General features: G+C 45.3%; 1 protein-coding gene across 2 annotated transcripts; it reads right to left on the bottom strand.

The window, feature by feature from the left end:
- Positions 1-2,818: 2,818 nt before the first annotated feature.
- LOC135551712 (cyclin-dependent kinase 5 activator 1-like) lies at positions 2,819-14,978 on the bottom strand. 2 transcript variants are annotated; one of them, XM_064982898.1, is made up of 3 exons: positions 14,406-14,978; positions 7,429-8,581; positions 2,819-3,763 (listed from the first exon to the last, which is right to left on the bottom strand). In XM_064982898.1, the coding sequence occupies exons 2-3, from the start codon at positions 8,409-8,411 to the stop codon at positions 3,754-3,756; spliced, it is 993 nt and encodes a 330-aa protein (XP_064838970.1). In that variant the 5' UTR covers positions 8,412-8,581; positions 14,406-14,978; the 3' UTR covers positions 2,819-3,753. The 2 variants fall into 2 exon arrangements, with proteins under 2 accessions (XP_064838970.1, XP_064838971.1); XM_064982899.1 differs by lacking the exon at positions 2,819-3,763 and having other exon boundaries at positions 7,395-8,581.
- Between the last annotated feature and the right edge of the window lie 385 nt (positions 14,979-15,363).

Consider the following 15,363-nt stretch of genomic DNA (forward strand, 5'->3'; position numbering starts at 1 on the left):
AGCAGCTGCGTTTGCGAAGCCACATCAGCCCCACTCACTTTAGAATTTCAGAACGAGAAAACTGTAGGCAGTATAGAAATAATTACACAGAGTGGTGCAGCAGTCTAAGGCATTGCATCTCAGTGCGAGAGGCGTCACTACAGACCCTGCTTCGATTCCAGGCTGTATCACAACTGGCCGTGATTGGGAGTCACACAGGGCGGCGCACAATTGGCCCAGCGTTGTCCTGGTTTGCTCTAGTTAAATAAATGAAAATATAAATAATGAAGGTTTCTATCACCCTAACAGAGGTGTAGATTACATCTGTCATCCTAAGGGAGGTGTAGATTACATCTGTCATCCTAACGGAGGTGTAGATTACATCTATCATCCTAACAGAGGTGTAGATTACATCTGTCATCCTAACGGAGGTGTAGATTACATCTGTCATCCTAAGGGAGGTGTAGATTACATCTGTCATCCTAACGGAGGTGTAGATTACATCTATCATCCTAACAGAGGTGTAGATTACATCTGTCATCCTAACGGAGGTGTAGATTACATCTGTCATCCTAACGGAGGTGTAGATTACATCTGTCATCCTAACGGAGGTGTAGATTACATCTGTCATCCTAACGGAGGTGTAGATTACATCTGTCATCCTAACGGAGGTGTAGATTACATCTGTCATCCTAACGGAGGTGTAGATTACATCTATCATCCTAACGGAGGTGTAGATTACATCTGTCATCCTAACGGAGGTGTAGATTACATCTGTCATCCTAACGGAGGTGTAGATTACATCTGTCATCCTAACGGAGGTGTAGATTACATCTATCATCCTATCGGAGGTGTAGATTACATCTGTCATCCTAACGGAGGTGTAGATTACATCTGTCATCCTAACGGAGGTGTAGATTACATCTATCATCCTTACGGAGGTGTAGATTACATCTATCATCCTAATGGAGGTGTAGATTACATCTGTCATCCTTACGGAGGTGTAGATTACATCTATAATCTGTCATCCTAACGGAGGTGTAGATTACATCTGTCATCCTAACGGAGGTGTAGATTACATCTGTCATCCTAACGGAGGTGTAGATTACATCTGTCATCCTAACGGAGGTGTAGATTACATCTGTCATCCTAACGGAGGTGTAGATTACATCTATAATCTGTCATCCTAACGGAGGTGTAGATTACATCTGTCATCCTTACGGAGGTGTAGATTACATCTGTCATCATAACGGAGGTGTAGATTACATCTGTCATCCTAACGGAGGTGTAGATTACATCTATAATCTGTCATCCTAACGGAGGTGTAGATTACATCTGTCATCCTAACGGAGGTGTAGATTACATCTATAATCTGTCATCCTAACGGAGGTGTAGATTACATCTGTCATCCTAACGGAGGTGTAGATTACATCTATAATCTGTCATCCTAACGGAGGTGTAGATTACATCTATAATCTGTCATCCTAACGGAGGTGTAGATTACATCTGTCATCCTAACGGAGGTGTAGATTACATCTATAATCTGTCATCCTAACGGAGGTGTAGATTACATCTGTCATCCTTACGGAGGTGTAGATTACATCTGTCATCCTTACGGAGGTGTAGATTACATCTATAATCTGTCATCCTAACGGAGGTGTAGATTACATCTATAATCTGTCATCCTAACGGAGGTGTAGATTACATCTATAATCTGTCATCCTAACGGAGGTGTAGATTACATCTGTCATCCTTACGGAGGTGTAGATTACATCTGTCATCCTAACGGAGGTGTAGATTACATCTATAATCTGTCATCCTAATGGAGGTGTAGATTACATCTATAATCTGTCATCCTAACGGAGGTGTAGATTACATCTATAATCTGTCATCCTAACGGAGGTGTAGATTACATCTATTATCTGTCATCCTAACGGAGGTGTAGATTACATCTATAATCTGTCATCCTAACGGAGGTGTAGATTACATCTGTCATCCTAACGGAGGTGTAGATTACATCTGTCATCCTAACGGAGGTGTAGATTACATCTATAATCTGTCATCCTAACGGAGGTGTAGATTACATCTATCATCATAACGGAGGTGTAGATTACATCTATAATCTGTCATCCTAACGGAGGTGTAGATTACATCTATAATCTGTCATCCTAACGGAGGTGTAGATTACATCTATAATCTGTCATCCTAATTGAGGTGTAGATTACATCTGTCATCCTAATGGAGGTGTAGATTACATCTATAATCTGTCATCCTTACGGAGGTGTAGATTACATCTATAATCTGTCATCCTAACGGAGGTGTAGATTACATCTATAATCTGTCATCCTAACAGAGGTGTAGATTACATCTATAATCTGTCATCCTAACGGAGGTGTAGATTACATCTATAATCTGTCATCCTTACGGAGGTGTAGATTACATCTATAATCTGTCATCCTAACGGAGGTGTAGATTACATCTATAATCTGTCATCCTAACGGAGGTGTAGATTACATCTGTCATCCTTACGGAGGTGTAGATTACATCTGTCATCCTAACGGAGGTGTAGATTACATCTGTCATCCTAACGGAGGTGTAGATTACATCTATAATCTGTCATCCTAACGGAGGTGTAGATTACATCTATAATCTGTCATCCTAACGGAGGTGTAGATTACATCTATAATCTGTCATCCTAACGGAGGTGTAGATTACATCTATAATCTGTCATCCTAACGGAGGTGTAGATTACATCTATAATCTGTCATCCTAACGGAGGTGTAGATTACATCTATAATCTGTCATCCTAACGGAGGTGTAGATTACATCTGTCATCCTAACGGAGGTGTAGATTACATCTATAATCTGTCATCCTAACGGAGGTGTAGATTACATCTATAATCTGTCATCCTAACGGAGGTGTAGATTACATCTGTCATCCTTACGGAGGTGTAGATTATATCTCACATTTCCGTGTTCCAACAAGGCCACATGTGGATTTCTGTTAACGCGACTCCGTGCAAACAATGGCAATGTCCTCTTTAGATATAATGCCGGGAGCCGTTTGTGTATTTGACAGCCCTGACGCAGTTCCACCGTCAAAACAACCGCTATGCAGATGTTGGCTGAAGCTGGTCTGATTGAATAGACCACCTAGTCTATCTATCTGGCATGCACACCACTACTGTAGCTAGACATGACGTGTTTGGTTTTTTTAAAAACGTTTTCCTGCCTTCGGTTCATTTGGTCACACAGCAACATATTTACACAATACAATGTTCTTCTTCCTTTAAAAAGGATAGTTCAAACCAATATGTAATTTTGTAATTTGAACTATAACTTTAAGTCTGCATTTTATTTAGACAGACTGTTATAGGTGTGTCCATACATACTGTAGCAGCAAAAACACACTGATATAACAAGTTCACCACAACTCACAGAGCAATGGTAACATAGACTGACTTCGCCTCATATTCCCCCAAAACCAAAACTCACATTAGGCCTAACTAAGGTCTGCCCCAGCTCAAATATTCTGCAAGGTACAATAGTTTCCACTTGATTTCCATTTCCCATTCATGTAATTCATAGAATAGGCGTGGGGTTCAAGTCTCCTGTTATCTTCCTGGTTGAGGCTCCATATTAAGTCCATTTGTAGTGAAGGAGTTCAACCAAGTTCCAGGGTTCTAATGAGGTGTTTGATTGGACAGATAGTCACAGTTTCTGTGGAGTAGTAGGATATGATTGGTTGAGTGACACAACCCTCTGTCTTCTGGTCTAGTCCTGACTGACACAAACAAACACATTAGCACACGATTTAGATTCAAATATGTGTACCAAAAAGGGTTCATGTTGTAAAGAGGTAAACAACAAGCCTACTGGTTGTGTCCCAAATGGGACCCTATTCCCTACATAGTGCACTACCCTAAATGCCCTGGTAATAAAAAGTAATGCACTATAAACATTATAGATGTACAATTTGAGACACTGTCAGGGTCCCTAGAAGCTGCTTCATGCCAGCCGAGGACTGGGGGACAGAGGTGGATGGAGGGGGTGGGGCTAGAGGAAGAAGGGAGGAGTGGAGGACAGAGGTGGATGGAGGGGGTGGGGCTAGAGGAAAAAGGGAGGACTGGGGGACAGAGGTGGATGGAGGGGGTGGGGCTAGAGGAAGAAGAGAGGAGTGGGGGACAGAGATAGATGGAGGGGGTGGGGCTAGAGGAAGAAGGGAGGAGTGGGGGGCAGAGGTGGATGGAGGGGTGGGGCTAGAGGAAGAAGGGAGGAGTGGAGGACAGAGGTGGATGGAGGGGGTGGGGGGAAGAAAGAAGGAAGGGGGACAAGGTGGATGGAGGGGGTGGGGCTAGAGGAAGAAAGGAGGAGAGGGGGACAGAGATAGATGGAGGGGGTGGGGCTAGAGGAAGAAAGGAGAGAGGGGGACAGAGGTGGAGGGAGGGGGTGGGGCTAGAGGAAGAAAGGAGGAGAGGGGGACAGAGGTGGATGGAGAGGGTGGGGCTAGAGGAAGAAGGGAGGAGTGGAGGACAGAGGTGGATGGAGGGGGTGGGGCTAGAGGAAGAAGGGAGGAGTGGAGGACAGAGGTGGATGGAGGGGGTGGGGCTAGAGGAAGAAAGGCGGAGCGAAGGAGGAAAGGTAATCTCGATATTACAGCAGCAGCGGGCAGGTGCCCTGATGACAGGCACAGCCAGGGAACACAGGACTGACGGGGTTAAACAGCTGATGACCCTCACTGATGCCCAATGCACAATACACACACACACACACCAAAATAAGGGTATACTTTGCTTCCACCAGGAGACCCCTTAGATGAAATGATAGCTGGAGAGTTTGGGACAAATGGTCCTGCACCCATCAGGCATTCCAAATGAATCTATAATCCTTATGTAGTGCCCTACTTTTGACCTATGGACTCTAGTCAAAATTTGTGCACTGTTTAGGAAATATTTGAGTCTGTTGAGCTCTATCAAAGTCATCTATTTATAAGTAATGATGTCCATGATCTTCTAGGTAACAACGCTGTTGATAAAATGCCATTCCCTTGGGTTGTTAATGAGAGGGGGCCAGGGGAGGGGTGAGAGGGAGGGGTGGGGGAGGGGGGGGGGTAGGGGGAGAGAGGGAGAGGGGATGGGTGAGGGGGGGAACATGGGAGGATTTCTATTTTTGTTCCTCCAGCTCACTGAGACTCAAGAGGTGAGAGTGGGGTCATCAAGGACAGGCGAGCTAAAAGGTCATTCAAGTAAAATCAGGTGAGTCTTCCGTAACATAGAGGGGTTTGTGTTGAAAACACAAAATAAGACATCAACCCCATTGATGACACATGTCGAATTCTAATTGCGTCTTAGGGGGAACAGTTCCCCCCCCCTGTTGTAATATGGATGGCTCATAGTAGGATAAAGTAGGGTCTTGGATTAGAGGTCGACCGACTCATCGGAATGGCCGATTAATTAGGGCCCATTTCAAGTTTTCATAACAATCGGTAATCGGTATTTTTGGACACCATGCATGTCTGATTACATTGCACTCCACAAGGAGACTGCGTGGCAGGCTGACTACCTGTTATGCGAGTGCGGCAAGGAGCCAAGGTAAGGTGCTAGCTAGCATTAAACGTATCTTATAAAAACAATCAATCTTAACATAATAGTTAACTACACATGGTTGATGATATTACTAGTTTATCTAGCTTGTCCTGCGTTGCATATAATCGATGCGCTGCCTGTTAATTTATCATTGAATCATAGCCTACTTCGCCAAACGGGTGATGATTTAACGAGCGCATTTGTGAAAAAAAGCACTGTCGTTGCACCAATGTGCACCGAACCATAAACATCAATGCGTTTCTTAAAATCAATAGACAAGTAAATATTTTTAAACCCACATATTTAGTTAATATTGCCTGCTAACATGAATTTCTTGTAACTAGGGAAATTGTGTCACTTCTCCAGCGTTCTGTGCAACAGAGTCAGTACATATGCAGCAGTTTGGGCCGCCTGACTCGTTGCGAACTAATTTGCTAGAATTTTACGTAATTATGACATAACATTGAAGGTTGTACAATGTAACAGGAATATTTAGACTTAGGGATGCCACCTGTTAGATAACATACGGAACGGTTCCGTATTTCACTGAAAGAATAAACATTTTGTTTTTGAAATGATAGTTTCAAGATTTGACTATATTAATGACCTAAGGCTCGTATTTTTGTGTGTTATTATGTTATAATTAAGTATATGATTTGATATTTGATAGAGCAGTCTGACTGAGCGGTGGTATGCAGCAGCAGCTCGTAAGCATTCATTCAAACAGCACTTTTGTGCGTTTGCCAGCAGCTCTTGGCTGTGCTTCAAGCATTGCGCTGTTTATGACTTCAAGCCTATCAACTCCCGAGATTAGGCTGGTGTAACCGATGTGAAATGGCTAGCTAGTTAGCGGGGTGCGCGCTAATAGCGTTTAAATTGGTGACGTCACTCGCTCTGAGACCTTGAAGTAGTTGTTCGCCTTGCTCTGCAAGGGCCGCAACTTTTGTGGAGCGATGGGTTACAATGCTTCGAGGGTGACTGTTGTCGATGTGTTCCTGGTTCGAGCCCAGGTAGGGGCGAGGAGAGGGACGGAAGCTATACTGTTACACTGGCAATACTCCAGTGCCTATAAAAACATCCAATAGTCAAAGGTTAATGAAATATAAATGGTATAGAGAGAAATAGTCCTATAATTCCTATAATAACTACAACCTAAAACTTCTTACCTGGGAATGTTGAAGACTCATGTTAAAAGGAACCACCAGCTTTCATATGTTCTCATGTTCTGAGCAAGGAACTTTAAACGTTAGCTTTCTTACATGGCACATATTACACTTTTACTTTCTTCTCCAACACTTTGTGCATTATTTAAACCAAATTGAACATGTTTCATTATTTATTTGGGGCTAAATTGATTTTATTGATGTATTATATTAAGTTAAAATAAAAGTGTTCATTCAGTATTGTTGTAATTGTCATGATCACAAATAAATAAATAAATAAAAATCGTCCGATTGGCTTTTTTTGGTCCTCCAATTATCGGTATCGGCGTTGAAAAATCATAATCGGTCGACCTCTACTTGTGATATACAATAACACCTTGCAACTCAACTCTGGACCTCGAAGCCCCCTCGAATTAGGGACAATTAATTAGAGACAATTAATTATCGGGTAGAACAGAAAACCAGTAGGCTTCGGACGTCATAAGGTAGGATTTGAATACCCCTGGAGAGGGGGGGTTCATTCTGATGGAATATCCAACCGTGTCAGTGACCATACAGACCGTAGGCATGATAGGCCAGTAGGCTTCTTCCCCCCTGTGTTACCTGCTTGGATGTAGGGGACAGGAGGGGGAAATGTTTGGCAGATAGGGGAAGGGGGGGATGGATGTACCCCTGTTGTACCCCTCTACCCCTCCTCTCACCGGTCTAGCACTCGGCTGTAGTCCTGTGGGCCGCAGCCCCCCTCACTCTTAAGCTCGGCAAACACGTGGGTGAAGAAGTGGGGATCGGCGTTGATGCGTAGCATCTTGGTGCTAGTGGCGTCGATGATGGCAAGGCATCGGTCCCAAAACGCCTCTTTGCCAGCCTCCACCAAGAAAGGCTTCAGTGGATAGGAGATCTCATTGCCCATGTAGGAGTAGGACAGGTAGAGGCAGGTGAGCAGCGTGGCCTGAAGCTCATGCTCCGACGACACCAGGTCCCCATCCACGACATTTCGACACAGCATGTAGACAAACACGACGTTGGCTGGCGTCACGAAGGCCTGATCCTGCCAACCCTGGAGGAGTAGAGACCGGTCTACCGACCGCACCCACAGCACCGGGTCCGCAGGGGAGAGGTGTTTCAGCCGGTAGCAGCGGCCACACAGGAACTCACCCAGGCAGCGGAGGAGTTCACTAGTGGACGCCTGGATGATGACGCGCTTGGGGGACGAAGCGCCCGTTCCTTTATGGGGCACTTTTATGACGGAGGGTAGCTGCTGGGGCTTAATGCCCATCTCATAGCCACAGTGCCCCTGGCCAAAGCCTATCCCCAGGCCTAGTCCCGCTGGCCTGTTGTAGCTGGAGAGGTTGGCACAGGATAGAGACTTCTTGACATTCTCCTGGTTGAGATGCAACACCGGGTCCTTCTGGTAAATGTTGTTGTTGTTGAGGGGGTCTCCGAGCAACCCAGAACCCCCAGAACATTTCTTAGAACCCCCTCGTTTCTTGGTGGTGGCAACCAGGCGTTTCCAGGTGAGCGCCGGGAGGAAGATTGACTGGCCCCGTTTCAGGCCGCCGGTGTGGTCTTTCTGAGTGTTGAGCGATCTGCTGCTCAGGCTCGGGTAGTGGTTGAGCGAATCGGGGCGCGTGTCGCAGTAGCTATTCTTCCTGGATGCAGGGGACAGTGACAGTACTGCACCCATGGTGATTCCGTGATCTATTATACTGGCTTTGTGAGGTCAGATTTGGACAGGGGTGAGATGGAGGCACAGTTCTCTCCTGTTTAACTCTTTAAGTTTAGTTGAACTTAGAGACAAACTTTTTCCAGTTGATGCTGACACTATTCAGATGCCCATGATGGCATTGCCATTATCTGCAACACAAGAACAGCAAACATTTATGATGTTGTGAATAAAAAAGCAAATATCCTACTTAAAACTATACAAATGTTTTCAAAGTTTATCTCAAACATTTATATTCGCTAATGTCCTGTCAAGCAGCGCTGTGCACCTGCGTCCCACCAGGCGGCTATTTGCACAAGCATATCAATACATACAGCGCCTTCAGACCCCACACCCCTTGACTTATTCCACATTTTGTTGTGTTACAGCATGAATTCAAAATGGATTACAAAGATTTTTCTCTCTCACCCATATACAATACCCCATAATGACAAAGTGAAAATAAAATACAGAAATATCTAATTTACAAGTATTCTCACCCCTATGTCAATACATGTTAGAATCACTTTTGGATGCGATTACAGGTTTGAGTATTTCTGGGTCTCTAGGAGTTTTCATACCTGGATTGTACAATATTTGTACATTGTTATTTTTTAAGTCCTTCATGCTCTGTCAATTTGGTTGTGGCTCACTGCTAGACAGCCATTTTCAAGTCTTCCAATAGATTTTCAAGACGATTTAAGTCAACTTAGCCACTCAGAAACATGCAAAGTCATCTTGGTAAGCAACTCCAGTGTATATGGGGTTTTGTGTTTTCGGTTATTGTTCTGGTGAAAGGTGAATTTGTCTGAACCAGGTGTTCCTCCTAAGATTTTTGCCTGTGTTTAGCTCTATTCTATTTCTTGTTATTATAGAGAACTCCCTAGTGCTTGCTGATGACAAGCATACCCATAACATGATGCAGCTACCACCATGCTTTAAAATATGAAGAGTTGTGTTGGATTTGAATTGTGGAGTAACTGCAACGTTGTTGATCCATTCTCAGTTTTCTCCTATCACAGCCATTAAACTCGAACTGTTTTAAAGTGGAATTGAGAGCATTTGAACTACTTTGCAAATATGAAACCAACAGACAACCATAATATCAGTAAATTTATCAAAAATATCAAATTTGCAGTTTATGCTGCAAAATCAACTTTATCAAATCAAAATCATCATATCAAATGTTATTGGTCACATACACATGGTGAGAAGCAGTTTTAAAAATAGATTCTATTTGAATTAAAAAATCCATGTTGGCAGAATAGATGGATATAATTTCTATGTTTTGTTTGGTCAGGGTGTGATCTGAGTGGGCATTCTATGTTGTGTGTCTAGTTTGTCTGTTTCTGTGTTTGGCCTGATATGGTTCTCAATCAGAGGCAGGTGTTAGTCATTGTCTCTGATTGGGAACCATATTTAGGTAGCCTGTTTGGTGTTGGGTTTTGTGGGTGATTGTTCCTTGTTCCTGTGTTAGTTTGCACCAGTTTAGACTGTTTTGGTTTTCACGTTATGTTTATTGTTTTTGTATTGATTCGTGTTCCTTTTTTCATTAAACATGAATCATTTTGGTCCGACTCTCCTTCACATAAAGAAAGCCGTGACAAAATCACCCACCACAACAGGACCAAGCGGCGTGGCAACGGGCAGCAGCAGGAGCAGTGCGAGGAGTACTGGACATGGGAGGATGAGTTGGACGGTAAAGGACCCTGGGTACAGCCTGGAGAATATCGCCGCCCCAAGGAAGAGCTGGAGGCGGGGAAGGCGGAGAGGGGCTGGTATGAGGAGGCAGCACGGCGGCGTGGATGGAAGCCCGAGATTCAGCCCCAAAAATGTATTGGGGGAGGGGGCTCACTTCAACTTCCTGTGGTACCGAGGGGCTATAGAGACCGGGCAGGCACCGTGTTATGCTGTGAAGCGCACGGTGTCCCCAGTGCGGGTGCATAGCCCGGTGCGGTACATTCCAGCTCCGCGTATCGGCCGGGCGAGAGTGGGCATTGAGCCAAATGCCATGAAGCGGCTCTACACATCTGGTCCCCAGTGCATCTCCTTGGGCCGGCTTACATGGCACCAGCCTTACGCTCGGTGTCCCCGGTTCGCTTGCATAGCCCAGTGCGGGCTATTCCACCTTCTGCACTGGCAGGGCGACCGGGATCATGCAACCAGGTAGGGTTGGGCAGGCTCGGTGCTCAAGAGCTCCAGTGTGCCTGCACGGTCCGGTCTATCCGTCACCACCTCCATGCACCAGCCCTTCGGTAGCAGCCCCCCGCACCAGGCTGTCTCTCCGGCTCATCCTTACAGGTGCTCCCTTCCTCTCCAGCGTTGCCGGAGCTTCCCGTCTGCCCAGCGCCATCAGAGTCGTCGGTCTGCCCAGCGCCATCTGAGCTACCCGTCTGCCCAGCGCCGCCTGAGCCACCCGTCTGCCTAGCGCCGCCAGTCTGCCCAGCGCCGCCAGTGCCGCCAGTCAGCCAGGGGCCGCCAGTGCCGCCAGTCAGCCAGGGGCCGCCAGTGCCGCCAGTCAGCCAGGGGCCGCCAGTGCCGCCAGTCAGCCCAGAGCTTCCGCCAGTCAGCCCAGAGCTTCCGCCAGTCAGCCCAGAGCTTCCGCCAGTCAGCCCAGAGCTTCCGCCAGTCAGCCCAGAGCTTCCGCCAGTCAGCCCAGAGCTTCCGCCCCTCAGCCCAGAGCTTCCGCCCCTCAGCCCAGAGCTTCCGCCCCTCAGCCCAGAGCTTCCGCCCCTCAGCCCAGAGCTTCCGCCCCTCAGCCCAGAGCTTCCGCCCCTCAGCCCAGAGCTTCCGCCCCTCAGCCCAGAGCTTCCGCCCCTCTGCCCCGAGCTTCCGCCCCTCTGTCCCGAGCTTCCGCCCCTCTGTCCCGAGCTGCCCCTCAGTCCAGTGGGGTCATGTAGTAGGGTCGCCGTGGTTAGGAGGCCAAGGAAGCGGACAAGGTGGCGGACTAAGACTATGGTGAAGTGGGGGCCATGTCCAGCACCAGAGCCGCCACCGCGGACAGATGCCCACCCAGACCCTCCCCAATAGGTTCAGGTTTTGCGGCCGGAGTCCGCACCTAGGGGGGGGGGGGTTACTGTCACACCCTGACCATAGTTTGCTTTGTATGTTTTTATGTTTTGTTTGGTCAGGATATGATCTGAGTGGGCATTCTATGTTGCGTGTCTCGTTTGTCTATTTCTATGTTTGGCCTGATATGGTTCTCAATCAGAGGCAGGTGTTAGTCATTGTCTCTGATTGGGAACCATATTTAGGTAGCCTGTTTGGTGTTGGGTTTTGTGGGTGATTGTTCCTTGTTCTTGTGTTAGTTTGCACCAGTTTAGGCTGTTTTCGTGTTACATTTTTGTTTTTGTATTGATTCGTGTTCCTATTTTCATTAAACATGAATCTCAATAGCCACGCCGCATTTTGGTCCGACTCTCCTTCACATAAAGAAAGCCGTTACAATAAATCACAGCTGCTCTGGTACATTGCTTGCTGCCTCAATTCGGGATGCAATATTTCAGTTTCAATGACTCAATATTCTGGACAAAATGGACGAATGTAACAAAGGTTGAGAATGTCAATACAATCAAACTAGCAAGGGAAATGATCACAAGTCAGTCATAATGTAGCTAATGCAACCCCTGAAAAATAATCGCAAACAAATATGTATATAAAAAATATTTTCTCACAAAAGTAGTGCACTGGGCCTTTATTGGTCCTGCATTAGTGGACCAAAACAGCCGTCAAATCACTCTCATCTGAGTGTGCCAGAGTGCAGAATAACTGATCAATTTACAATCGTGCAAGATCCGCTGACTATGACCGGTGTCAGTAAACGTTGACATAAAAATGTCTTTGTTAGTCACTAACGCTCTAGATAACATGTAACCAGCTCTGCTAGGGAGAGTAAAATGGTCAGAGGGAGGTGTTCTCATTTGTGTCTGCAAGAAGATGGCAAGCTAGCCAACTTTAGTCAGTTAGCTTGGGTGCTTGACTGCTGTTGTGAGCCCATCCCTACTCCTCGGGCACGAGGCAATTTACGAACGCACCCTTAGTTGTCAATCAAATGTATTTGGCATCCATAAAATGGGAGGGCAGGTAGACAAGTTCCCATTCAGTTGTCAAAATGTGGGTGGGTTGGGAAATGCATGCATTGGCAGACAGGCTACAGAAGGACAAGCAGGCCCCAACGTTTATCAGAGCAATTCTGATGGCCAACTAGCTGAACAAGTTTAAGAGGGTGTGTCTAATGTTTTCTCGTTAGATTTGAGCTTATCTCACTCTGGCATTAGTTGTTGATCTTGCTGTTGTTGATGTGCATAACATTAGGGAGCGATAGCCTAATTTTTCACTGTTTGATCAATGGGACTGTTAAGTTCCCTAATGTAAGAGGACTCCCATTGTATTTACATATTTGCAAAAATCCATTCAGGTGCATTTTGTGTCTTTTTGGCAAATGCGTTAATTCTAATGATCTAAGGTTAAGCTGTTGATACTGCCAGTTCAGTGTGAACGATGGCAAGCCCATGTGGCAAATGGCTTATTTGCATAAAGACCTACTGTAGCTATGATTGGCTATGGCGCACTGGTCTGCATAGACTGGTCCTGGACGAGACAGCTGTTTTTTAGGTTTTATTTACTGCAGTGTCTATTAATTTTAAAAAAAATGTTGTACTGTACATCACTCACAAGCATTACCATATCTTAGTGTCTTAGCTTGTCAGACCTTTTTTTTGTGTGTGTGTCATATTCTTCCTTAGACATATGAACAGATTTTAATTGTGTTGCTAAAATGCTGTCAGGTCCACTTTAAAGTCGCCACTGGCCTGGTGAATTCCCTGAGCGGTTTCTTTGAGAGGCATTGGAAAACCTCCCTCCTTGTGGTTTAATACGTGTTGGGAATTCACTGCTTGACTGAGGGACCGTACAGATAATTGTATGGCTCCTGAGTGGTGCAGGGGTCTAGGGCACTGCATCTCAGAGCTCGAGACATCACTACAGACCCTGGTTTGATTCCAGGCTGTATCACAACCAGACATGATTGGGAGTCCCATTGGGCGGCGCACAATTGGCCCAGCGTCGTCCGGGTTAGGGTTTGTCCGGGGTAGGCCATCATTGTAAATAAGAATTTGTTCTTAACTGACTTGCCTAGTTAAATAAATGTTAAATAAAAAAAATACAAATAAAATGTGTGGGGTACAGAGATGAATGAGGTAGTCATTCAAAACTCATGTTAATCACTATTATCGCACACAGAGCGAGTCCATGCATCTTATTATGTGACTTGTTAAGCACATTTTTACTCCTGAACGCATTTAGGCTTGCCATAACAACGGGGTTGAATACGTATTGACTCAAGAATTTGTAAAAATGTCGAAAAACAATTCTACTTTGACATTATGGGGTGTAGGTGACAAAAACAAGTGACAACAATGTTAAATTCCGGCAGCAAAATGTTGAAAAAGTAAAGGGGTTTGAATACTTTCTGAAGGCACTGTATCTCTGGTCCAGGGCGTTTAGTGCGCGTTCTTCTACTATCCTCTTCGAACCCCCCGGACGCGCGGGACCAGAGCTAGTCCAGACAATTCCCTAGTGTGAGGACCGTTCCTCATGCGCCAGTCTCCACTAAAGTCACCAGACTGACCCAAATAGAATATCCGCGCAGCTATAATTGTTGAATCAATTCAACACATTGTTGTAGCCTACTGCAGTGCGCTAAGGAAATAAATAGTCGATTTCCAAGCACAATGATATTCTAGGGCATGCTACAATGTGTCAGTGCGCACTTCAACACATTTGTTTTTTAAAGCCGATAAAAACACAAGCTTCTCTGACAAAAATACAACTACAGAATAAATGAAAATCCATTTGCCATAATAACAATTTTAAATAAATATCAATGAGAATTAAATACAATTTCAAAATCCAAACAGGTTATATTTCTCCAAAAGGCAAACAAACAAACAATGCAAACAGAAGATATATACTCACCCAGCCTATGTATGGCTATATCATCGGATGTCCGATGGCAATATGAACCCGTGGTCCATTATCGCCTATCTGCAGTCCGCGATTTACAGAACTGCACAACAAAGCGCAATAAATGGACTGCCTGTGGGGAGGTAACATTGACAACTGTTCACATGAGTGCCGAAATGATTGATTCAGTTCAAGAAGCGCTTCTGAGCGCTTTATTATTCTCAGGGCAGCCGCGTAGACGACGTCCGTCTCGGCCAGGTCGGGTGCAGGTGTCCAGCGCCGCGTAATAACTGCTGCAGACTAAATCCAAAAGGCTGCTCCGTTATAGAGTAGACATTCTTCTGTCATTCGAGTCTCCATCTCAAAGGGATGACAACGCAAACTTTCACTTGGATATCTGACCACACTGTCCTTTCAATGGATTCCATCCTTGTGTGCAGAAAAGCTTATCCAGAACTTTACGTAAAATACAAAGTCCTACGAAAGCAGACAGAATACCGGGGGATAGATAATCTGTGTCAGTCCCTCATATCGGTAACCGTACGTTTCGACTAGAAGTGGTGCCTCCGCTTGACAACTCTTCGCTCCAAAATATTGTCCGCTCTGTGGGCGTGGGTGTAGGCGTGAACCTATTCAGCTAAGTAAATACATTTAGACATTTAAAAAAATATTGGCGAGCTGGCTAGCTACACCAGGCACTGTGTTTCGGCTAAATAGCTAACCAATTTGACATACTATAGCTAATTGAAATATCATTAGCTGGTTGACTTCATATTAGCTTGTTATCTTGATGTAGGCCTATTTATCGTTGTAAATGAAAAACTCATGCACCAAATGCATTTGTAGATAACAGCCAATGAAGAGGGTGGAAGGGTGTTATGCATCTGTCGGAAAAAGGAAGTAGGTTTACTAGTTAGATAGGGCAGGTTGTGGGTCGGACATTATGAAAATATTCTCCCGTTTTAGTCCC

Source organism: Oncorhynchus masou, chromosome 13 (genome assembly GCF_036934945.1).
Source record: "Oncorhynchus masou masou isolate Uvic2021 chromosome 13, UVic_Omas_1.1, whole genome shotgun sequence".
Lineage (NCBI taxonomy): Eukaryota > Metazoa > Chordata > Actinopteri > Salmoniformes > Salmonidae > Oncorhynchus > Oncorhynchus masou.

Bases quoted from the DNA above. Each gene is read 5' to 3' on its own strand.
- LOC135551712 (XM_064982898.1), bottom strand. From the start codon at position 8,411: ATGGGTGCAGTACTGTCACTGTCCCCTGCATCCAGGAAGAATAGCTAC.